The 26,818-nt window shown below is 37.2% G+C and overlaps 1 protein-coding gene and 1 pseudogene across 3 annotated transcripts in view; both read right to left on the bottom strand.

The window, feature by feature from the left end:
• Positions 1–26,818, bottom strand: part of Fkbp15 (FKBP prolyl isomerase family member 15) — a 69,062-nt gene that overhangs the window by 41,982 nt on the left and 262 nt on the right. For 2 of the 3 annotated variants that reach the window (XM_063260516.1, XM_063260520.1), the window contains exons 2-7: positions 14,283–14,398; positions 9,279–9,363; positions 8,427–8,496; positions 2,560–2,634; positions 2,203–2,301; positions 179–328 (exon numbers count right to left, since the gene is read on the bottom strand). In XM_063260516.1, coding sequence (XP_063116586.1) covers positions 179–328; positions 2,203–2,301; positions 2,560–2,634; positions 8,427–8,496; positions 9,279–9,363; positions 14,283–14,398 — 595 coding nt within the window. Of the gene's footprint in view, positions 1–178; positions 329–2,202; positions 2,302–2,559; positions 2,635–8,426; positions 8,497–9,278; positions 9,364–14,282; positions 14,399–26,818 lie in introns of those variants that run through there. The other variant, XM_063260523.1, reaches the window with a different exon arrangement.
• LOC134478657 (small ribosomal subunit protein uS14-like) lies at positions 9,370–14,276 on the bottom strand (annotated as a pseudogene).

The raw sequence follows: 26,818 nt of genomic DNA, 5'->3' as shown, positions 1-26,818 counted from the left end.
GTGGCACTGAGCAGATTTTACACATAACAATTTCATGAACATGTGCTAAAAGCAGCTCTAATGATTGAGGCAGGCAGGGCTCCTAGAAGATTTCTATTTGCCAAAAGTAGTAATACCTTCCATGTAAATAGTCTTTGTGTTCTTAAATTATAAAACCTGGCAGAGTACATTTTCTTACCTGGCCCAAAACATGATTCTGAAAAAGCCAGCCAGTATAGGCCACTTCCAAAGAATCTCCCACTTCTACAGCAGAGCCCTCTGCCACAATGAGGTCTTGAGAGATCACTGCTTCCAAGGAGGAGGTGCTGTTGCACTTGGCAATGCACACCTGCAAAACAACATTAATTGGATTTAGCTCAATAAGTACTCAATCCTTAGCTAGGCATGGTGTGCTGCATGGCTGTCATCCCAGCATTTTAGGGGGTGGAAGCAAGCAGACTGGGCTGCGTAGTGAGTTTATATACTGCCTAAATTACACAATGAGACCCTGTCTCCAAAAAAAAAGGGCTGAGGATTTAGCTCAGCAGCGTCAGTGCCTGCGTGGCAAGCATTAGGTCATAAGCTCAAATCCTGGTGCCCCTCAAAAAAAGTATCTCAATCCTTTGACCTAATATTTCAACTCTGAAAATAAAGTGTAAAGAAATGGAGGTAAGGAAATTCATATTTCTAAAATGCTCACTTAGTGTCATTTATTGCTAGACTGAAAAACAATATAAAAATAAAGGGATGATTAAATAATTAAGAAGTATTTGTTATGGACTAAATGTCTGTGTCTCTTGCAAAATTTGTACTTGAAATTCTAACCTCCAATGTGTTTAGAGTTAGGTGGAGGTTTTTTTAGGAGGTAATTAAATCATGACCTTACCTCTTTGATTTCAATAATATAAAATTTGGAGACACATACATTCAAAGCATAGTCAACAATATAATGCAGTCTTTAAAACGTTTTTTAAAAAACTGGGGACAGGGTTTTAGCTCAGCGGCATAAGTGCCTGCCTGGCAAGCACAAGGTTGTGAGTTCAATCCCTGGTTCCAAAAAAAAGGTAAAATAAGCAACATACAGAACTCTTAAAGGAGTACATTTACTCGCATATATAATGCCTTGAAAAGCAATATGTTAATAAAGACACTTAGGATACAAGTGACTTTTTGAAACGTTTTTCTAAATATCCTATAATGAATATGTGATAACATAAAAAAGTCTTTCAGAACATTATGTTTAACAGTTTCTTCAGGTTTAGTGCTACATGCCTATAATCTCAGCTTTCAGCAGGGTGAGGCAGAAAGATTCCAAGTTGCAGGCCAGCCTGGGCAACTTAAGCAAGACTTTGTCTCAAAATAAAATAAAAAAGGGGGCTGGGCTGTAGGTCAGTGGTGGAGTATTTGCCTGCTATGCAGGAGTCCTGGAGTTTAAAACCCAGTACCACATACACACACAAGTTTTAATTCCATAAGCTAAAAAGTGTTTTAAACAAGTACATTTTTTTTTAATTTTATTTAAGAGGAAAAAGAGAAAAACACAAAACAAAACAAAGTGGTGTAAGGTTACACATAATACAGAACTACAAAAAAAAACATAACAGTAAGAAATCACCTATTAATAGATTACATATTATCATCTTGGAAATAGTTGCTCACATCACAGTATCAAAGAATACAAAGTAGACATTCAAACAGAGAGACTGCAAACAGCTGTGTTCAAGATCCAAAAACATTAATATAGTCAGCTATTTAACACCCCTAAACACACTTGCTGTTATATCCGTTAGAGCTCTTTTTTTTTTTCCTCCCTCTCTTTTTTACAACAAAATTTACACATTTTGGATTTTATTACTCCTTAGTTCTTATTACTTTTTTTGGGGGGGGGAGAATAAAAGAGGATTTCTTTTTTTTTTTTTTTTTGTCTTTTTCGGTACCAGGGATCGAACTCACAACTGCCTGCTTGCAAGGCAGGCACTTATGACACTGAGCCAAATCCCCAGCCCTAAACAAGTAAATTTAATCTATTTTCCTCTTTAAAAGTCTCATTATAAAGCAATTTCAGTATTTCTATTTTCCTAAAATACAAGAGACTGAAGGGGCAAATTCAATGACTTTTATTCTTTTCACTAACAATATACAAGTTATGCATTTGCCATATATTTTCCTAAAATTAAAGAAATTTGCTCTGGGTCTGCACAGGAAAGAGTATGATGATATCACCTGTTTATTGAATTCCGCAGCAGCCTTCTCTGACTCAAACATGATGGACCAGTTTTGCCTCTGGTCATCATAAAACGTGCTGTAGTTATTGGGCTGAACCTGAAAGAAAGAAGAAATGTTGGGATAATTCAAGCACAAAACATAGTGACTAAAGCTGAGGTCTAAACTCAGAGAAGAGCTGGACTCAAGCAGAGTCAAAAAGAAAAATCAGCAAACTTTCTTCTATACCATATACCACCCCATAGTCCATACGCCCAGGTAACAGCCAAGAGACCTTTCTGAAAGATGTTCACACTGATGCCAGGACTCAGGCAGTATTAGGTTCAGAGCCACCTCCTGCAAACCTCCCACTCTTACCGTGAGCTCAAAGTTCAGATGGATCCTAGCGACAGTAACTGGCTGTTGCTGACTGATATAAAGAAGAATCCTGTACTGTACTCAATCACAGATGGGCAGAAAAAAAAAAAAAAACCAGAGTTAAAAGGCAATACAAAGTCATCAGTAAGACATAGAATTGTGTTTTACACAGCTATGAAATTTGAAAATATGCATTTTTAAAAGTTTAGGTTTCAAATTCTATCTTCCCACTATCCATTTTTCTCTTTTCTTGTTTTGGCCTTATTTTTTAGTAAGTGTAATTAGCAATGCCTTTAATTTGTCAATAATTTCATTCCTATAAAGATAACTGAGAGATAGTGACTTAAAGGAAATAACCTTAAAATTGAGGAAAATCACACAGTAAATGTACAATTCTTAAACATTCACCTCAATAAATTTTTACATATATATATGATCACATGGTCACCAAACAGACTGAAATAAGCACAGTGTTGCAGTACCCTGGAAAACCCCTTTTGTCCCTACTTTTAGTAATCCCAACTTTGAGGTAACCACTAGTCTGACTTCAATCACTAATTTTGTTACTCTTAAATTTATATAAATGAGATTTCAGAGTGTACCCTCCTTTATCTTGCTTCTCTCACTTAACAATGTCTGTAACACGAAGCCTTGTTTCATATACCAGAACACTGCTCTCTTTTGTCAGACAGTACTGTGTTACATGAATATACCAGTCTACTAATCATTCTCCCGTTGTAGATGCTCAAATTGTTTCCCTCAGAGGCTATCAGGAATAGTGTTGCTGTAACATCTTTGTGTCTTATGGGGCATATAAACATTCATTTCCTTCAACTCAAAGAATTCAAAGTTCCTTATTGTACAAATCTACTGGTAATGAATCCTCTCAGCTTTCATTTGTCTGAAAACTAATTTTGTGTTCATTTTTGAGAGGTCTTTATCTTGATACAGAATTCTAGATGTGGGGTGCAATACAGTTCAGAGGGAGAGTATATGCTTAGCATGGATAAGGCCCTGGGTTCAATCCTCAGCACAAAAAAAGGAAAAGAAAAAGAACTTAATGCACATTAAGCCATAATAAACTACTACTTCACACCTACTAGAAAGGCTAGAATACAAATTAGCAAAATGTTGGCAAGGATGTGAAGAAACCCTCATATACTACTTGTAGGGGCATTAAGCAGTATAGCCACTATGGAAAACAGTTTGTCAGGTCCTCAAAAAGCTAAAGACAGAAGTGTCATATGACTGAATACAACTCCTTGTGTTATGCTTTGCTTTACTATGCCTTACTGATACTGCATTTTCTTACAAGTTGAAAGTTTTTGGCAACTCTGCATCAAACAAGTCTACTGGCACCATTATTCCAGGATTATATACTCACTTTACATCTTGTCACATTTTGGAAATCCTTAAAATATTTCAAACTTTTTCATTATTATTTTATCTGTTATGGTGATTGATGCTCAGTGACTTTTTTTTTAACATAAAGACTAAGTCACTAAATGGCCCAGACTGGGCTCAAACTTCCAGTCTTCCTGCTTTACCCTCCCAGAGTACTGGGATTACAACAATGTGTCTCTAGCCCTGCCATCAGTGGTCTTTGATGTTAGCATTGTAATTTTTGGGAGAGCACTATAAACTGTGCCCATATAAGCTGGCCAACTTAAATGGTAAATGCTGTGCGAGTTGTAAGTACTGTACCAACCAGCGGGTCCCTATCTCTGCCTTTCCTTAACTCTATTGTAAGACACAACATTGAAATAAGATCAATTAATAACCCTGCAATGTCCATGAAGTGTTCAACTGAAGGAAGAGTTGCACATCTCATTTTAAGCCAAACACTAAAATGCTCAAGCTTAAAGAGGATGGACCAAGGCCAAGCTAGGCCTCTTAGGTCAAACAGGTAAGCTGTGAATGCAAAGCAAAAGTTCTTGAATGAACTGAAATTGCTACTCCACAGAACATGTGAATGATACTAAGTGAAACAGCTGTTGTGAAGAAAGTTTTAGCAGTTTCACTAGACCAAAACAACTATAGCACTCCCTGTATCCAAAGCCTAGTCAAGCACAATGTCCTGACCCTCTTCAATTCTATCAAAACTCTAAGCGACAAAGAAGCTGCCAAAGAAAAGTCGGATGCAAACAGAAGCTGGTTCATAAAGTTTGAGAAAAGCCATCTCCATAACATATGGGTGCACAGTGAAGCAGCAACTGTTCATGTAAAAGCTGCAAATTATCCAGGATATATAGCTAAGGTCACTGATGAACAAACAACAGATTTTTCAAAGTAGACAAAACAGCCTTATACTATATTGGAAAAAGATGCCATCTAGGACTTTCACAGCAAAAAAGAAAATCTCAAAGCCTGGTTTCAAAGCCTCAAATATGGTGGCACACACCCGTAATGCCAGCATTCTAGGAGACTGGGGCAAAAGATCATAAGTCTGACCCCAGACTGTGCAAATTTATAACTCAGTGAGACTCTGTCTTTAAAAAAAAAAAAAAAAAAACACTCAGGAGGCTGAGGCAGGAGGATCGTTGTGAGTTTGAACCAGCCTAGGCTACAAAGTGAGCTCAAGGCCAGCCTGTATTGCAACAGTGAGACCCTGTCTCAAAAAGAGAAAAAAAAAAAAAAAGTAGGGGATATGCGTCAGTGTCAAGGGCGTGGGCTCAGTCCTTAGTACTGAAGAAAACAAACAAATCTTCAAAGGTTAGGCTGACTTTCAAATTAGTGGTAACAGGGTTGGTGAATTTAAGTCCAAGCCAATGCTTGTTTCCTGTTCTGAAAGTCCCAAGACCCTTTAAGAAATATATAAAATCTACTCAATCTGGGGCTGAGGATTTAGCTCAGCGGCATAAGCGCCTGCCTCGCAAGTGTGCGGTTGTGAGTTTGATCCCTGGTACCGATAAAAAAAAAAAATCTACTCAACTTCTGTGCTATAAATGGAACAGCAAAGCCTGCGGGACAGTACATCTGCTTACAACACGTTACTGAATATTTTTAAGCCAAATGTTCAGACCTACTACTCAAGAAAAAGTCTTTTCAGGATATTATTGTGCACTTACAATGCACCCAAGAGAGGAGATGGACATATACTAAAAGATTAATGTTGTAGGGGTTAGGGATGAGTCAGTGCTAGAGTGTTTGCCTAGTATACACCACGGCCTGGGTTTGATCTCCACCACAGAAAAAAAAGTACTGTTTTCTTTTCTTTTTATATTTTGTTTTGTTTTGTTTTGTTTTGTTTTGTTTTGTTTTGTTGAGACAGGGTTTCACTATTATAGTTCAGGCTGGCCCCAAACTCAAAGCAACCCTCATGCCTCAGTCTCCAGAATGTTGGGATTACGGGCATGCACCAGCACAACCAGCTAAAACAAGCAAATTTATAGAAATAGAAAGTAAAGAGGTTATGCAGAGATGAGAAAAGGCAGCGATAGAGAGGGTTTTTGCTTAACAGTTACAGTTTCTGATTAGGATTATGAAAAAGTAGAAACAGTGACAATGGTTACTCAGTATTATGAATGCAGTTAATGCTAAAAGATTGTGCATTTAAACATAGTTAAATGGGGCCGAGCATGGTGGCAGACTCCTGTAATGCCAGCACTAGAGAAGCTGAAGTAAGAGGATCATTTCAGTTCAAGACAAGCCTGGGCTACAAAGTAGCTCAAGGCCAGCCTGAACTGTACAGTGAGACCCTGTTTCAAAAAGACAAAAAAAAAAAAAAAAAAAAAAAAGGTTAAATGACAAATTACATACATACATGGCAATTATATATATATGGTATTATATGCATATATTAAGTTCACTTTCAACATCCATGGGTTCTACATCTATTGATTCAACAAATCAAATTGAAAATATTTGGGGAAAAAATTGTGTCTTGTACTCTAGGAGACTGAGGCAAGTGTAAGCCCAGTCTGGACAACTTAGCAACTCAGATAGATACTGCCTCAACATTTTAAAAAGTTCTAAGGGCTGTGATATAGCTCAACATAAAGGTTCTGGGTTTAATCCCCAATATATATCACCACTGCAAAAAAAGTGCCTACACTGAACACACACAGATTATTTTTCTTAGCATATTACCTAATATAACAAGTGTTTACGAAGTATTTTCATTTTTAGGCATTGTAAGTATAGATGATTTTTTAAAGTACATGGGAGGATATGTACAAATTCCTTATGGTAGTCATCCAGTTTTATACCTACAGGGGGCCCTGAAACCATTCCCTTACAGACACAAAGGGATAACTGTGTTTGTGTACCCACACATGTATGTGGGTGTATGTGTGCACAAACGTACCACACCAAAATTCAACAAATACAAAAATCAAACACAAGGGGCTGGGGATTTAGCTCAGCGGCATAAGCGCCTGCCCTGCAAGCAGGCAGTCGTGAGTTCGATCCCTGATACCGATAAAAAGGAAAAAGACAAAAAAAAAAAAAATCAAACACAGTTCACTCTTTGAGGTAGGGGAACTGTGAGGATTTATGTGATGTTCCACCACAAAGGATTTTCCTTTTCTTAAATTAGGGAGGGTTGAACACTTCAATCTAGTTAAGATTGATGCTCAAGTATGACCTTCCCCAGCTTTTGACTAAGAGAAGGTCTCTAACTCCTTGGATCTAGAACCTCTACCTATCAGAGATTTTGACCAGAGCCCTTCTGCCCCACGAAGTTCAAATTGTAGGGAACATACTGAGAGGAAGACTTCTTGTTGCATCTCCTACACACCACAAAATGGCAGAAGTTTCTCTCTACATTTCTGGCACAGTCCCTGGACTTCCTCACCATCCTAGAACTCAGCAAATATCCCATGGGGAGAAAGCTAGTCTTGAGTTTGGCGCTCCTCTGTTCTGCTAATTTCTCTTTTCTCCAGTAATCACTCTGCATGGCCATACCAGCTGCCTAGGCTACAGCTAAAATCAGCAAAACACTGAAGGCAAAGAAACAGTTATCTCATTAGTTCTTTCTTCGCTGAAATGTTAGCTCATTTAGTCTTCTTCAATTCCACATCTCTCCAATGAATTCTGAAGTACAACTTTTGTTATTTTTCTCTTTCATGATCACTGCATCACTATATAACCACTATCTCCCATGTAATAGCAAAATATGGTAAAGTCCCAATACTAAATTTTAGAAATCCAAATAGTAATCCCTAATGAAATAATAAATGTAGGTAATCATTATCAATGGTTACTAATGCAATGCAATGCGAGACAACCAGACATCATTTGTCTCCTGAAAGAAGGAAAGATTTAAGGGCTATTGCAATCAACTGCAATGTATGACCGTATTAAGATCCTGATTCAAAAAAATTATTTAAAAGACAGATTGGGGTGGGTATTCTGAATACTAACTAACCTGGAGCACAATTCGAAGTGAGATACCACCACAAAGAAATCAGTCTCAGGTTTTTAGCCACATCTACTTTTTGACCCAAATCAATAATATGCTATGATCAACTGTCCAATGTTATTTTCAAAATTTCAAAGGATAAACAATGGTCATTAACACGAGCATAAAAACATAGTGGTTTAAGCAACACAAAACGAATGTCCATTACCTATCCAACAAAAGTATACTCTTGATAAATGATTTACTCTAAATCTCTCCAAATTCTTAAAACTAGGACCATATCCCCAAAGAGATGTGTAAAGTTTTTGAGTGGTGAGCTTTAAAATCCACAACAGTAGGCAAACTGTAATAATTTATTATACCCTAATATTATACATTCATGTGCAATACCAACAATCATTTTAATCCTCTGACATACAAGACACTGGGCAAGCCCAGATTAAAATCTAGCTCAGTGGTATTACTTGGAACATCTTAATAGACATGAAATACAGGGTATTCTCACCTCTCTGGCTATGTGATTCCCCAGGACTGCAGCACCAAATTTTCCCTGCTTTACATATTGACCATTTGTGCTATTAAAGCAAGAAAAACAATAAGCATTAATATTCCTCTAAATTATATAGAACCAACTTTCTTTAGTGGCATATAGAAATGAGGGATCTACTCGTCCAGCCTCTAGAAAGGGAAAGAAGCAAGAAGTTTACAACTTAAAACTCTTACACAACGTTTTTACTCTTTATATACCTATTATTTATGTTATTCCAGTGGAATGGCTTTCTTTGTGAATTTAAAAAGTCAATTATTGGGCTGGGGATTTAGGTCAGTGGTGGAAGCGTCTGCCTGGCAAGCTCAAGGTCATAAATTCAATCCCCAGCACCCCCCCAAAAAAGTCAATTATTGAAGCTACAAGTGCTTAAAGAAAGTAGACAAGACAATGGCTCTGCAAGTTTTATGTGAAAAGATCTCCACCTGAAAGGTTAAAAGTGTTACTGTAACATGTACCAACTCCATATGATGGATATAAACATTACTTACTGCATGCAAACATACCATAAAAAAGGAAAAGATGGGTGGACAGGGAAGAGAAAGGGAAAGGGTACGAAAAAAAAATTAAGATGTGCCATGTACATGTACCAAGTTCCCTCAAGGAATGTAAAGGATATGTACTATAGACATGCACGATGAACTAAAATTTTTAAAATATATTAAAAAATGATACAATGCTTTGTCTGTGGAAGGGCTAAGTAACACGTTTGCAATGAATAGAGGCTTTCTGAGGAGACAGGAGCTTAACCATTCTCCCCATGCCTCCCCTCCACCAAATTCTGGAGTGCTTTCCTTTTCAGCTACTTACTATCGATAAGCATAGACTGCTGTTGCAACCAGCACTGTGGAAGTACCTGTGGTGTTTGGTGCTGGTTTGGGAGTTGCCTGATTTCCTGAAAATGAAGAAGAAAACAAAGTAATCATTCATTTCTTGCTTGAAATAGATTTTAACCACTAACCTAGCTTCAAATTCTTCTTTATACCTTATACTTAGATTACAAAGCTTTCATGGCCATATCCTCATTTGATTCATGAAACAGTCCTATAACCTCATGGGGTGAGGAAACAGGCCCTACACACTCAAATGCCTTATAACAACAGTAGCAAAGTCTAGGACTAGAACTCATGAATCCAGCTCCCAAGCTACCTACCACAAGTCTTTGGGCTGGACAAGACACACAAAGCAAGGTCTTATCCATGTATATTCTTTCCTCCTTTCAATATTTTGATAGCTATGACATATAAAAATAAACTTTTTTCTCTTTATATTACTTCTGGGGCAGGAAATTCAGGATGAAATTCAAAAGATACCTAGTACTTAACTTCATGGGTGCTACAGAATAACACTATTTTAAAATAGTATATTAACAGGAAATTGCAGGATGGGGATATGCTGAGTGGTAGAGCAAGTGCTCAGTATGTATAAAGCCTTGGGTTCAGTCCCTACGACCAAAAAAGAGTAATTGCTTATTTATATTCACTAAGAAAATATGCCGTCATAATAGCAAGGTAATAGTCACATAAAAATCAACAACTTTTTTTTTTTTAAACAGGATCTCACTGTGTAGTTCAGGCTGGCCTGGACCCGGGCTGCAGGGATAACCCTCTTTTCCTCGAACTCATGGCAATCCTCCTGCCTCAGCCTCCCAAGTGCTGGGATTACAGACATGTGCCACTATACCCAGCAACAACTGATTTTCAAAATACTCTTGTTTTCTTTCTTTTTGTATTGATTTTATTTTTTACCTCAGAGGATAAGTACATTGTAGAAAACACAGGAAAGATAGAAAAGTATAAAAGCCTACCAATTAAAAATGAACAATGCTAACAATTTAATGTTTATTCATAGTACTCTATACACATAAACTCTGCAGCTTCTTTTTTTTAAAGAAAATTAACTCTTTTCTTCACTTAATACATTCATTGCTCTACACTCTTCAAAACAAAACAAATTAGTCCTTATGCTTTTCAGAGCCCACATGAAATACTGTAACTATACCAGAATTTACTCAACTTGCTATTATTTGAAATTTCTTTAGGCTGTTTTTATTTTTCTCTTATATCCAGAATGCTATAGTGAACATACTGTACTTAAAACACATCTTTTGTATGTACTTCTGGTTACTCTGTGGGATAAATTCCTAAAAATGGGATTATGCAGTGAAGGAGTGCTTTAAAAAATTAAGATTTTGTTACATTCTGCCCAAATGTTCTTCAGAAATGCAACACCAAAGCTAGGTGCCTTGGCTCACACTTGTAATCTCTGCTACTCAGGAGGCAGAAGACAGAAGGACTACAAGCACAAGGCAAGCATGGACAGCACACAGAGACCTTGCCTCAGGGAACAAAAACAAGAGAACACCAGTTAACATCTCTACCTTCTGCCAGTGTAACAAGGCACCTGTTTTGTTACCAGTGTCAGGGGGGTCAGTGGAAAAAGGAGAGCAATATCTCTGGTGCCTCTATTTGCATTTATTGATGACAAGAAGTAGAAATTTTAACATTTTTATAGCTCTTTAAAAAAATGAATTGTCTCATGATGTACTAAGCTAAAATCAAAAAGGATTAAAGATCTTAGTATTAAAAAGAGAAACATGAAATCTGCTGGAAGATAAGAGTAGATAAAACTCTTGAAGACATTAGTTGTAGGCAAAGACGTTATGAATAAAACCCAGAGTGCACAGAACTTATGCAAAGAATCAACAAAGGGTGAAAGTCTTTGTTTATTTGTTTGTTTTGGCACGGGATCGAACTTACCACCTTGCACTTGTCACCCATTATACTAAAGAATCAACAAATGGGAAGAAAAACTACCAACAGAGTGAAAAGACAATCCACTATGTGGGAGAAAATGTTTGCCAGCTGTTCCTCAGACAAAGGATTATTATTGAGAACATATAAAAAACTCAAAAAATCAGTCCTTCCAGATTTAAAAAACCCAAAAATGGACATCTGAAACGAACATATACTTCTCAGATGAAGAAGTACAGCAAATAAATACGTGAAAAAAGTATTCAACAGCACTGGTCATTGGAGAGATGCAAATTAAAACATTACTGAAATTTCACCTCACCCCAGAAAAGCTGACTGCTATCAAGAAATCAACCAATAACAATGAAAGAGACTATGAAAAGTGGATTGATCAAGTTATTTCCTTGAGTTAGGTCTAACGTTTCTTTTTCTCCATACCCATGAACTCAACCACTTTAAACTACGTCGGAAGCATACTAATGATAAGATGCACCAAAGGAAATGAAAAAGCATCATCTATTAGAAATATAGCCACAGATTTCTGTTACTGGTGAATAACACAGCAAAACGGCCCAAAGTTACATGTAAGATATAAAGCAGGGGTCAGCAATTATTTGCTGTTAGATCAAAGAGTAGATATTTCAAGGTTTATGGGCTGTGGTATAAAATAAAATATATTTATGCTTTGTCCCTGATTCCTACCACAGAGTTCCCAAATCTCTTACAATTTTCTAGGAGCAAAGATGACAGGGGCTTGCTCCAAGTTCTTAAAATTCTCAGAATTTCCTGAGTAATAACTCTTTTGTGTGTGTGTGCATGTCCGTGTGCATGTGTGTATATGTGTGTGTGTGTGTGTGTGTGTTTCAAAGCACAACTCTTGGATCACACTGGAGTTGATGCTGTTAAGTAAATTTTATAGTAAGTAAATTTTATAGAAGCCACTGGTTTGGACTGGTTTGGACTCTCTAGGCCAAACAGACCAAACCAAAACAGTCATTTATGCTAAAGTTCCCTATCACCAAGATAAGACTGAGTTGTTTATCTGACCTTCTTAAAAAATCATGAGACAAGAATGACCAAATATCTAAACAAACCAGTTTGGCCAGCATAACAAGGAAGTTCTCTCTTTTACAAAAAAAAATCAACTTTTAAATGATCAATCCACTTTTCATTGTTTCTGTTTTCTTAGTCTTTTTCTCCCTATAAAACTAATCTCCTACTCATCAGAATATTCCATTTTATAGAACAAGGCACTGCCCAATTCCACAATGGCAAATAAAAGCTAGTTAAGAATGATCTTAAAGCTAAATTTGTTGTAATTTTGTCTTTTTTCTAATAAAACTTTTACAATTTTTATTTTACATATAAAGAGTTAGCATAGCCTCTTTCATTGAGTGGATATTGTGGATAATCCATAGAAAGAAGATCACTTAGTCCAAACCAACGAAGCTGATATCCTTTGTCCGCTGATGGAAACACTAGTGGCACATGATCAGGCCGTATTTCTGAATCAGACCATGTAAGATTGAGCAGATATGGCAAGAGCAAGAGCCCTAGACAAATTTCCTAGGGTGGCTTCAGTAGAGCTGCTTATGACCCATGATGCTTCCACAGGTCCAAGGAGGCAAAAGGTTTATTTTGGTTGTTTTTGTTTTTGAGACAGGGTCTTATTTTGCAGTTCAAACTGGCTTTGAACTCACTATGTAGCCCAGGCTGGTTTCACACCCCAGCCTCAGCCTCTAGAGGACTGGGGATTACTGGCGTGTGCCGCAACACCCAGCACTGTAATTTTGCCTTTTGACAATGCTATTGAAGCGACTCACAATGTTGCCCCAAAACAGTCTCAAAGCAGTCACTAAAAAGAGTGATTAGACAATTAGTGGGTCATAACTTTTAGCTTCATTTACCCACCTCCAGGAAACGGGGATGTAGAGGTATTGAAGATCGAGCTCTATAAAAAACTCTTAGACAACAAGATTTGATGAATACAGTGTACCCAGAGAGAGCACAAAAGCTCTGTGCTACCTGTACTCCCCAAACCTTGCCCTATTCATTTCTTCATCTATATCTTTATAATACCCTTTAGAATAAACTAACAAACTTAAGAAAATGTTTCCCTGAGTTCTATGAAAGTGTCCAATGAATTAACTGAACCCAAGAAATGAGTATCATGGGAATTCTGGTTTGTAGCTGATGAGTAAAAGTACTCATTTCTCAAGAGGGGACACTCTTATGGAACCAAGTCCTTGTCCAGGGGATCTGACCATACTTCCAGGTAAATAACTTCAGTGTGAAATGAATTATAGCATACACAGTTGGCATCAGCTGTAGAATTCTTCAGTGGAAGCGAGCACCCAAACACATAACTAGGGTCAGCAAAATGTCTTGTCAGTGAATAAAAACTATGTGGCAAGGGGTGTAGTCTGTTTTTTGCTCTTGTGGAAGATTAAAAGCTTAATATCAGTCAGGATAGGTTAAAATTTCGATTGTTTTTTACTACCTTGACCTTGATCAAGCACTAAATCATTTTAAGCCTCTGAAATCTGGTCATGTCACCTACTTCACAGAACTGCTGGGAGAACAAAGTAAGAAAACTCATGTAAAGCTCTTGAAGCTAGACATATAACAAGTATTTTAGAAATATTTCTAAATATTTCTTTTTCTCCTTTTACTCAGCAGATGTTCATTCAATAAATGTTTCCTGTCCCTTACTACAATGCTTGTCACTATCTAACTGGGTAAATTCAGCACACAGCTAACTCATCCAAATGAAAATTAATTCTTCCTTCTCATCAAAACTTTGAATAGCATCTATGAACAGTGTCTTGGGGAGAGTCTTGAAGACTGCCACATGGGCAGAAGAGTTTCCCTGCAGCTTTCTCTAACAATTGCCAATTCTATACTGCTGAAACTCAGGATCCCAAAGCTCAGAGAGCACCAACCACTAGTGGTGTGCTTAGCCAGACTGAAGAAAGGTGTATGACTTGGCCGGTCATTTTGGAAGGCTGTTTACCATGCCAACTAACCTGGGAAGGCATAATTCTAAATCCTCTTAACTTACCTGTTGCTGTTGTTCCCTGGCTTTTCTTAGGCTGTTTTGGGGCTGTGTACTGGAAGAATTCATTTCCATGGCCAGCAGCTGCCTGATCCAGTCCAAAAAGAGAGGCCAATCTGGCACTGTTAGTAGAAAGTGAAAATAAAATTTCATCTAACATATGCCAAACCTGGAATCATTATAAAAGCTACTCACTTTCAACCTTGAAAAAATACCTCTTTGACTGTATACCCCACCATTTAATATTGGAGTTACCAACTAACCGTCTCTGAAATAAAGATTGTTTTTGTGATCTGAAATCATTCAACTGATCCTACCCATCTATAGGACCATGGTTGAGATGTTGGTCCCCCAAACCCCAGATCTTAGTCTCTCCACCTATAAAGCAAAATGATTAGTTCAGATGCTCTTTACAGTTTACTTGAACTATAAATCCTTGTTCTTAGAAAATCATAGTTTCCTGTCACCCCTAATGATTACTCCCTAAGCAGCTTAATTTACTAGACTGCAATGCAACTATATTACAAACCTACTATTCAAATATGATCCCTTCTATCATTTTATCCAACTTGCAGGACCTTCTTTTATCATCTCTTTTAAAGAACCATGTGCCTCCAAATATACTATAACTGGGGTGTAGATATGGCAGAATGGGAGTGTACTTGCCTAGAATGCACAAAGTTCTGGGGTCCATTCCCAGAATTGCAAAAGAAAAGAAAAGAGGGTATCCATGTGTGATAGCACACACCTATAATTCCAGCTTCTCAGGGAGCCTGAAGTAGCATCTCAAATGCAAGACTGGCATAGGCAATATAGCAAGACCCAGTATCAAAAACAAAAATATATTCTACTAAAACTGGTTTTGCTTAGGCCACCAACAACCTAATTGTTACCAAACTCAGTTTACCAGTCATTTTCTTATTTGACCTTATGCTACCCTTTCACACTATCAACTAACTTACTCGTCTTCAAACAAACTCTTGCTTTGACTTCTTTGGGGATGTGCCTCTTCCCATAGTTCTAAATAAGACATTTTATAAAGCTAATTGGATTCCTCTCTTATTTTCTTCCCATCCTTCTGGCTTTACTTCTTTCAGGTCTTCTTTGTATGTCCAGTCTTTAAATGTCCATCTCCTCAAGGTTTCACATTCCCTTGGCAATTTCATTTGTCTTGATAAATCTGTCTTCCCTGACCCAGAACTTGGTCCCCAATACTAGACAACACATACATACCACATGTCCAAACTAAAACACACATTCTCCAACAATGAGTGAAGTATGATTTATTAAGGAAGCTCATTAGATACCCAGTGACTGAGAGTTTTAGTGAGAGTAGGTCACATAGAAGACACCTTTTGCCAAGCACGAACCAAAATTCTTGATTCCAAGAACAAGGACTTGTTCATTATAAACTATATTAAGCAGAGTGTGCCATTTAAGGAGAGGTTTATACCAGTGTGGGGAAGTGTTCACCAATAAATTCCCAGACTCCAGTGAAATGCCAATCTTGTAAGTAGGGTTTTCTAAGGATGGCAGGCTCAGGCTTGATGTTAACTTTTACCTGCAAATATTGCCAATCAAAGCTGAAATCTGAGCACCCCCCCTATCTCCAAGTCTGTTTAATTTTATTTTATAAATATTTCTCAAACCCATTCACTGCTCCCCATCCTCACTACTACTTCCCTAGTTCAGATCACCATCATATACACCTAACTTTATTACAAAAAACCTCTGGATTCATCTCACTGCCTTGTTCTTCCCTGCTTCTTATTCATTTCCCCAGCGCACCAACAGCAATCTTTCTAAAAACCAAATTTGACCAACTCTCTCTCCTCTTTAAAACAATGAGGTATCAACACTACCAAGACAAAAATCCAAATTGCACAAAATAACTTTACAAGGCCTTTCCAAACTTACCTCTGTGTTTCCCCACCTTCGTATGTAGCCATTTGCAATCTCAATCTCCAACTGTGTGTACCAGCTACCCTAAGGAACTTTTCTCATTTAAAGCAAGACTTTTTTCCTCAGCCTTGGATGTGCTATTCCCTCTGCTTGTGGCATTCCTGTTCTTCCCCTTCCTGGGAATCTACCTTTAATCTAAATTAAGCACTCCAAGGCTCATTGTATTTCACTCAAGAAATATGCATCAGGTACTACAGTACAGACTGGGTATACATTGGTGGCAAAATTATATTCTGTTTTCAAGCTTACAGTCTCATGGGGAAATCAGACATTAATATATATTTGTAAATTGTAATATAAGATATAAAACAGCATGGTGGTTAGGTCAATCGTGCCAACTTGATTGGCTTGAGCTGCCACAGGGATTATTAAAGCACTCTGGGTGTGTCTAAGTGGGTCACGGAGGCATGACTTGGGTAGTTTATCTGGTGCCTAGCCCCTTCCTCTCTGATACTATTCTCCTGCTTTGCTGCCTGGCTGTAATGAACTAAGCAACATTTCTCTGCTATACCCTTCCATCATGATTTTTCTGTCTTGGAGCCAGCTAACCAAGGACTTAATTCCCTGAAACCATGTTCAAATTAGATGTCTCTGGCTGGGGTTTAGTTCCGCAGAGGAAGTGCCTGCTTGGCAAACATGAGGTCATGAGTTCAGACCCCAGTACAAAAAAAAAAAAAAAAAAATTAAATGTCTTTTTAAATTGTGAGTGTTGGGAACCATGTTTCAGTGATAAGAAATCAGACAAATACACAAGGGAAGTTTTTGTACAGAAATTAATAGAAGTTATTTCATCAATCATTATGTAACATGATGACTAATTATTCATTATAATCACCAAATGACTGCACATTTTGCCCAGAGTTTAGTATATAACATGGTTAATAAATACTACGGTTCGAATATGTTCCCCTTAAAGAGTGTGTGGGAATCTTAATACACAACAGAATACTGTTAGTATATGGGACCTAAGTCAAGATGTTTAGGTCATGAGGACTCTGCTCCAGTCCTAATAAATTCATCAAAACTGAATTATTATAAAAAGAGCTTTAGGCTGTGAGTTTGCAGGAAAAAGGCTCTCACAGATACTGGCACCATGATACTGGAAGACTTTCCACCCTCCAAAAGGGTAAGAAATAAATTTATTTATATGTTATCCATATATTTTGTTATAGCAACACAAAATGGATTAAAGGATAAAGGAACTTTAATCTAATTCATCTTCTCTTCTCCAAAAAACATTCTTAGCCTAGGGGATGTAAACACTGCATTTTCCCAACTCTTTTAGGCTTTTTAAAAATAACTTTAACATACACATAAATACATACTAGCATTTTTCAAAACAAATTCATTGTGATTTGAAAATATTACCTTGTTTTCAGAAATAATCTATTGTAAATTTCCTGTAAGTGGGTCCAGAATAGCTAAATTCAGGGGCTGGGAATTTATTTAGCTCAGCAGCATAAGTGCCTGCCTGGCAAGCGTGAGGTCATGAGTTCAATCCCCCACATCAAAAAAAAAACAGAATAGTTAATTTAAAGACTAATAGGGTTAAATGAGATTGCAAGTATATTATTTGAGGAAAAGCAGAGTTCACTTAAGTAAAATATCAACATATGCTAAATAATTTAGAAGAAACCACTTGTTCCTTTTAGCCAGGGCAATCTGAATAGATTTTCTAAAATAGTAAGATTCTAGGACAGTATCTTGGGCAGTATCTTTAATGTAATAAAAATTTACACACTTAGAACCTATTTAAAATATAATTAGCAGGGATATAGATCTTTCTCAAACAGGAAGGGGATCAAAGATGGAGGGAGGAGAGACAAAGAGGAGACAAAGAAAATAAAGAAAGAAGATATGTTCTGTACACATACCAAGAGGAATGTTCATTATATACCCAACAAGTACTAATACAAAATAAAAATTGAAAAGCAATATATAATTGCTTCTGTGCAAATAAGTGATATAAAAAAATTTTCAGTAAACTATGGATATTGGGTTTGTGTAATGGTTGATATATTGTAGAAATTTGAAAAGTTTACAAACTTAACTGAGAACCCTGGCAGTGGATCAGGGTCCTCACTTTGTAAACATCCTCATCCTGGGCAAGAGGGCAGGGAAACAGTGTGAGTGTTACACTTGCCTAGAGGGTAGTAGCCTGCTTATAATATAAGAGAGGAAAAGGCTTGCTCTGCTCCCTTTTTGCTCAACTTTTGTTGTCTTCTGCCACCGTGAAGTGCTGCCCCTCTACAAATTGATACATCTACAAACTGTGAGTTAAATAAACCTTTGCTTCCTTAATTTTGGGTGCCGAGTATTTTGTCTCAGCAATGAAAAAAACGTAACCAAGACAGAATTTGGTGCCAGAGAAGTGAGGTCACTGCTGGGACTATACTGGGCTATGCGGTTCAAGAGCCTTTGGGAATGGCTTGTGTGAGGAGTTTGGAAAGGTTCAGAGATATCACCTGGACGAGTAGAGCTGGAACCTCTGAGGCTGCTCTGTATGGTAGATTCTGGTCAGTTCAAAAGACTAGAAAACCAGTGAAGACTAGGCTCAGGAGGTTTTTGTGCAAAGGGCAGAAGACAGTATCTTGGGCAGTATCTTTAATGTAATAAAAATTTACACACTTAGAACCTATTTAAAATATAATTAGCAGGGATATAGATCTTTCTCAAACAGGAAGGGGATCAAAGATGGAGGGAGGAGAGACAAAGAGGAGACAAAGAAAACTGGCTGCTGGCTGCTGAACTCCAGAAGATATATATACGTTATGGCTGGGAAGAAAGTTTGTCTGTATTTTGCTCATGTGTAGGGACTTTGTCTGAGACTAACATTAAGGGCAGTGATTAGCTAATCTAGCAGAAGAAATGGCAGTCAAATGTTGAAATATGACATGGCTATTGTTGAGTGCTTTTAGCCAGATTTGTGTTGCTAATCAAGACCAAAGAGTCCAGCAGGATGATTTAAAACATTGTGAATTTGGTTAGAAAACAAGCTCTGATAAAGCTGTAGACTACAAAGGTACAGCTGAGGAAATCACTATTGCTGAGAAGGAACAGGAGAATAGCAAAGATGGATTGAAGGCATCACAAAGCAGCAACTCTCCACCCTTTGCAGCCTCAGAACTGCAAAAGTGAAAGTTTGCTTAGAAGAGAAAACCACAGAGCACCTGTTCCAGAATAGCAGGGGCTGCACCATGTTCCAGAATGGCAGCATCATAAAAATTCGTTCCTCAGACTTGGATTCCAAGTGCCTAGCAATCCAGACACTTAACTCTTACAGCCAAGAGAGAGAGAAGCCTGGCTACTGCTCTAGCTGGCAGCAGACCATAGCATCATCCATGTGACACTGCTTTTAGGAGGATGCAGAAAGCAAGAGTTGAGGAGTTAAAAAGATTTCCACCTCAATTTCAGAGAAAAGCAAGCAGTGTATCCCTGACAGGGCAGTGTGGGAAGCTGTGAGTGAAGCCAAAGATGCAGGGGAACTCAGGAATCTGAAGAAGCCAGGAATATGGCTTGGCTAAGGAAAGCTGCAAGGAGGGAGCAAAGCCAGTCCAAGAGAGAAGCCATGGGAGTTCTGACCACTGAAAGTGCCATGAGGTGGAACCTTGCAAGCTCTCTGGAGCTTACAATGTGCCACAGATTGCTTCACACACTAGACATGATAGGGCTTAATGTTTACCCTGCTGGATTTTGGTTTTGCATGGCTCCCAATCCCTTGTATTCCCACTTACAACTTTTGGAATGAAAATATTTATCTTGTGCTATTGAATATTGGAAGTGGTTTTTGTTTTGTTTTGTTTTTTCATTTATATCAGGGTGTGCAATGAAGAGTTTGCATTATATTTTGAATGAGATTTGGGTGTTTGACTTTTCAGCAATGTTGAAAACTGTTAGAATTTTGTCACTTCTTAGAGATAGACTAAATGCCTTTTGCATGAAGGGATGTGCAGGAATCTTCAGGGGACCAGGGGCAGAATGTTATGGTTCTAATACAATGTTAATAAACTTACTACTAGTTCTTAAGGATTGTTAAATTTGTGTTATAATTTTCAAGTTGTAAAATGATAAGAATAAGCATGTCTTTGTACCTGGAAACCAGTTTAAGGAAATGTTTCTGGTTGCCAACTTCACAAGGAGTGGATTGTAATGGACTCAGCATGGAGAGAAAAGTAACTAAGACAGTTTGCTATTTTAATGTTGCAACCATGTTCTGTTGAAATCAAAGATGATATCACAAAATGGTAAGATATTCCTTGTTTAACTTTTGGAAGAACCAACAGTTAAAATAGCCATACTCCCAAACTTATTAATATTTTAGTGCAACCCCAATCAAAATGCGATTAGCATACCTTACAGAATAGAGAAAACAATTCTAAAATTCATTTGGAACCAGAAAACATCTAGTGTAGAAACTATTTTAATGCAGAGAAAATTTTAAAACTTTGTATTTCTAATGCTAAGCATATTTCTAACACTGTTCAAGGATGAGACTAGGAGACATAGCCTGTTACTATAGTTAGAAAGCTACAAACTTAAGGAAGGCGCTTTGACACTCCTGATGCCAACTGCAAGATAAATTTAGCAAGGAAGAAATGTTTCACTTACTTCCAAGTCCCAGAGAGTTATTACTTCAAGGACACTCTGCGTGGTTTCAGACAATGACAGATTCTTTTTCTGTGTTATACAATAGTAACTTCATTTAGTTTGCTGTTTCTGTAAGAGTGAATTCTGCCTAGCAATTAGTGATAAAGACATGTGTACCCAACCATAGGATATTATGTTAATCTGTTTTTGAACTTCCTTTTGGAAACACATCTAAATGATTGGTAACCTTAAGTTGGGGCTGAAGATTCAGAACTGAGATTCTCATCAGCCTGCTAGCATAATAAAACTGCCTTCTAAAGTCCTCCTGGTGCCATGTCTCCAATTGGTCTGGTTCTGAATTCCACATCACTAAATAGCAAAAACAATTATTGACCACAAAGGCAAGGCAGGGGCATCACAATTCTAGTGTGATAAAAAAAAAAAAAAAAAAACACAGCATGGTACCAGTAAAAAAAAACAGAACTGAGGATCAATGGAACAGATTAGAAAATGCGGAAACAACTCCAAACACAACCAGCCACCTTTATCTTTGACAAAGGGGCCAAACACCTTCCCTGAAAGACAGCCTCTTTAATAAATGGTGCTGGAAAAACAGGCTTTCTATCTGCCAAAGACTAAAACTAGAGCCATCTCTCTCACCATGCAGGAAACTAAAATAAAAATGAATCAAAGATCTAAAAATTAAAACAGAAACAATAAACATGCTAGAAGAGAGAATAGGTAGAACTCTTGAAGATCTAAGTGTAGAGAAATATTTCATGAACAAAACCCTGATCGCACAAAAAATACTACAAAGAATAACTGAGATCTCATCCTATTAAAAAGTTTTTGCATAGCAAAAAAAAAAAAAAAAAATCACCAACAAAGTGAAGAGACAACCCACAGAGCGGGAAAAATTTTACCCAATTATCTCTCAGACAAACTATCTAGAGCACATAAAAAATTAAAAAATAGTCCAGTCCCCCAAATTTAAAAACCCAATCCAAAAGTGGCTATCTGAGATGAATATATACTTCTCAGTATCACTGGTCATTTGAGAGATACAAATTAAAACACCAAGATTCTATCTCACTTCAGAAAGAATGGCTATTATCAAAAAATCAACCAATAACAAATACTGGAGGGGCTGTGGGGAACAAGGAATCCTTCTCCATCGCGGTAGGAGTGTAGACTGGTACAACCACTGTAAAAATCAATGTGGAGATTTGTCAAAAAACTAAGATTATAGGTCCTATTTAGTTTATTTGGGAATACATAGCTATACCCCTTCTGGGTATCTTCTTGAATTAAAAGCATCATAACACAGCAATATAAGAGTACCCATGTTTACAGCAGCACAGTTTGTAATAGCTAAATCTTGGAAACAACCCAAATGCCCATCAACCAAGGAATCAACAAAAGTATGTGCTTTTTATATATATAAAATAGAGTACTACCCAGCCAAAAAGGGTAAACGAGACATTTCTAGGTAAATGGATGAATCTTGAGAGCATGCTCTTAAGTGAAATAAACTGAACACATATGTAACTATTGCATTGTATCCCTGGTGTGAGAAACTGAAAAAGTAAATAAAGACCAAAATGTACAATAGATACTGTGAAATAGGAAAGAATTGTTCAAAAGGAAAGAGGAACTAGGGAGGGCAGAGGGGGAAAAGAAGGAAGCCAAAAGGAAAAAAGTGATAAAAGAAGGATAAAATGGAAACAAAGCTTTGTAAATAAGGGGAGACAGGTTGAAGAGAGGAAGAGGATTGGGGGAAAAAGGAATCCAGATATATCATATACAGATACACTTCACTATAATGAATATAATTAGTACGTATATCTAAATTGTATCAATAAACTTAATTTTTAAAAAAAGTACGTTCTTTTAGGGGCTGGAGATTTAGCTCAGCGGCATAAGTGCCTGCCTTGCAAGCAGGCAATCGTGAGTTCGATCCCCGGTACCGATAAAAAGAAAAATGACAAAAAAAAAAAAAAAAGTACGTTCTTTTTCAAAGTAAAGTCTAAAGTGTCACTGATAAACTGTTTCCACAGATGTCCTAAAAGCCACTTAAGTAATCATCGTAAAATCAATTCAAAGCTAGGTCAATCTAATTATCTTTTGGATTAATTCCATTTCTTGTTCAGATTTAAAAATGAATGCTATACACTCGTAGTAGTGTAAGTTTTTGTGAATTACTAAATTTTTCCATTTCTAAGGTGCTCTCAAATGCACGTAATCTTCCTATGTTGGCAAGAAGGAGTTTGCTAAGTCTAGATTTGAACATTTCTGTTAATAATTCATAGGAAGCTGGGTGTGGTGATGCTCACCTGTAATCATAGCACCCAGAAGACTGAGGCAGGAGGATCGAGTTCAGTTCCAGGCCTGCCCGGGCTACATAGTGAGTTTGTGAGTTCAAGGCCACCCTGAACCACACAGCAAGACTCTATCTCCAAAAAAAACCAAAAAAAAAAAAAAAAGAATAAATAAATAAAATTAATGTGTAAAGTCATCATGGCATTAGTCATATTTTAAAAATAAATGTTAGTTAATGAATTTATTTACCAAGGTCTTTACCTTACCTCACTTTCATATTTTTTTCTCATCAAGAACATGCATTTATGCTATATTGATGTATTTTAATAACTACATATTTTTGTTGGTAAAGAACTTCTTTTATGAACCATGGCATCAGCATCTACTTGTATAATGACAATAATGTCAAATGGACAGATTTGTTGGAATCTTCTTGATGACTTTAACTCCAAGCTCTCTCAGTTACTTTAAAGCTGTGCAGTCTTGAGCAACTTACCTCTCTGAGCTGTTCTTATTTGTAAGGTGAGTAAAACAATTAAAACTACTACCTCACACAGAAGCAAGGAGTAAATATGATCATATATTTTTCCCTCAGTACAGTGCCTGTTGATAAATACATACTATTTTATATGCTTTGAAAACACATCCAAATGCCTACTCAACTTAGATACTCCTATAAAGGAGAGAGAATGCTTGATCAATGCACGAATTATAAACTGATACTAACATAAACACAAAACTATCAAACTGGAAAAGATCTCAAAGACAAATATCATTATTTAAGAGATTAGGCTATGGAGGGATAAGAATGGGAAGTGAGGGCTAGGGATATAGCTTAGCCGTACAGCTCCTGTCTGGCAAGTGTGAGGTCATGAGTTTGACTCCCAGTACCAAAAAAAAAAAAAAGAAGAATGGGAATGGGAAGTGACTTGTCCAAAGTCACACTCCTAACAGGGAGAAGAATCAATAGAAGAATGCAGACTCTTCCATATCTTTTATAGAATATACAGTGCCTTTTGCTGATCAGTTAGTTCTGTGGTTATCTTTTTTACAAGTTTATACTTTATCATCACTATGATAATCAGATTTCCCTACACATATGTCTTATAAATAAATATATACATAACTTGTCCCTTCAAAATGTTCTGTAAAATGCTGGGCATGGTGACATGCTAGGAAATTTTCAAAAAGTCTAATACACTAGTAGTGGTGGTACACACTGGTAGTATAGCTCACACTTGTAGTAGTTGTACCACTGATAGTCCTAATACTTAGGAGACCGAGGCTAGAGAATCACTTGAACCCAGGGTTTAGGACAACACAGTGACTAAAAAACACAACACAGTGTCTAAAAGCAAAAACACCCTGATTATTAGCTGAAGCCAAACATCATGCACTACGTAGGCATTCACATATTTCTTCATATCATATCATACCTACCCCTACAAAGGTAGGGAGAGAACTGAGATAAAACAAAAACAAAAAGGATACCTTCTAATTACTATTATAAATTAACCAGGACTTTAAGAGACCCAGAAACTTTAGACAACCAACTTAGGCACTAATACTCCCACTTCTATTAGGCTTGAATACACTAAAAAGGGTCAAGTAAGTCCTATAGTTAGGAGAAACAAAATTTAAATAAGTATATTTAAAGTAAATTACAGTTATAAAAGAGGAACTGAAAAGCAGCTGTAGTGTCCATGGACATGTATTCTACTTCCTTGGAGAAACCGAAAGAGAAATAGCAGAATCCAAGAATGCTGATAAACTTTCTCTATTCTCAATCTTATGTTGGATTGTTTTCCTAGTTACTGTTGGGGAACACATTAATTAATCAGTTTAACCTTCTTAAGTCTTTTATCATCAAATTAGCTGTTGTCTATGTTTAGTCACATGACTAGACTTAAAGTGCCTCAAGATACTGATATGCCTGCTCAGGATAACAGAATAGTTGACTCACCAAGAAGTTATCTTGGATCTGGAATCTAGAAAAGGGTATACGACTGTGTATTGCCTATGCTATAATTTCAGTCCACAGTGGATTGCCTAATACATGAGTTTAACATTCCTTTGCAGACTTGTCTCAAATACTTTCACATAGTAAAAAATATGAATTTAAAGTACATCTTGGGTATTTTCAAAAGGCCTAACATACAGCTACACACAAAACAAGTGTGTGTATGAAAAAACATTAATTCAAAAGCCTGACTACATAGACAACAGCAGCAGGGAGGCTGGACTGTATAGAGATTTTAATGAATGTTTTTAGTGAAATAGGGAAGAAAGGAACTGATGGATGGCTTAACTCTAAATAACTGAGCAACTAAAAAAAAATCAAAGTGGAACTAAATGGATGCAGATCATTTAACATGGGAATAAGGGATGAACAATGTAGTGACAATGAAAAGAAGATATAAAGTACATAATACAGAGCTAGTAGGTGAGTGTCAAAAGATTCTATTTAACTAAAAGAGAGCCAGGCATTGAGATGCATGCCTATAATCCTAGCATTTGGAAAGTTGAGGCAGTAAGATCAAAGGTTGTAGTCAGTCTAGGATATATAGTAAGATCCTGTCCAAAGACAGAGGGGGGAAGGGGAAGAAAAGGAATACAGGAAGGGAAGTAGGAGGGAGGGAAAGAGAGAGGGAGAATAAATGACAGAAAGTAAGTTAATCATTTTATAGTCATTCATGTGTTGATGTCTTCAACAGGTCTGGAAGCAATCTGAGGGAAGATACCACAGCTTAAATATCTTTGTAACCTCTTTACATGTACAATGAGGAGCATATGATGATGTATTTACCATTTTTCAGTGCATTCTTCAGTATGCACAAAATTTGTAATGCTCAAACTTTCAAAGACAGGCTCTGCAAAGACTAGAACCTGGCAGCTAATAAGTTTAAAGTCAAGGTATCCACAGACACAACATAAGTGAAAACGCTAATTATTGAAAGAAATAAAGCTTTGCCTATCTTTGAAGACTTCTATCCCAGGCACGCATATATAGACAGACAGACAGACGGACAGATAAATAGATATAATGCATATATGTAGATATATAACGTTTATGGCAAAAGGATAATGAATGCAGTCTTTCACATTGGTTTTAAGCTTTACGACATAGAGTACAATTTCAAAGCTATCATTCATTCAACAGGTACTTCCTGAGCATCCATATGTGCCAGGTACTATGCTGGGTGCTAAATAGAAACCAACAACATAAGCAGTTCCTTCTTGTCAGGGTTTATAACCTAGTAGGTCCAGTGTGGAAAGGCAGTCATGGGAATAAGCATGAGAGGGGAATTTATTCTGCTGGGGACAGTGGAAGAAGGGAAAGCACCACAAAATATGACATCCGAGCTAGATTTTGAATTGATACTGGTTTTGAATGAATCACCAGGTGCTGGTTCTAAAGTGTCACCGTTTTGTACACAGTGAAGAGAAAGCCTCATACTGACTCTCATAAATACTGAAGCAGGCAGTCTCATCAGCAATCTGCCCCCTTTTCCTGGAGAAATTGTGACTCACAAACCAAAGGGCGAAACCTCGGGTCACACTGAGTGTCACGGGAGATGCTGGGCCCAGGACCCAGATCCACAGACTCAGCACAGTTGCGAACTCAGCCCAGATGGGGAAGTCCAAGCACTGGAATGTGGCAAGGACCTGGACCC

Source organism: Cavia porcellus, unplaced genomic scaffold (genome assembly GCF_034190915.1).
Source record: "Cavia porcellus strain 051 isolate PalLab524CR breed Dunkin Hartley unplaced genomic scaffold, mCavPor4.1 scaffold_1, whole genome shotgun sequence".
NCBI classification, from domain to species: Eukaryota; Metazoa; Chordata; class Mammalia; order Rodentia; family Caviidae; genus Cavia; species Cavia porcellus.
Note: the sequence above shows the minus strand (reverse complement) of the source record. Positions and strands in the feature narration are given on the sequence as shown.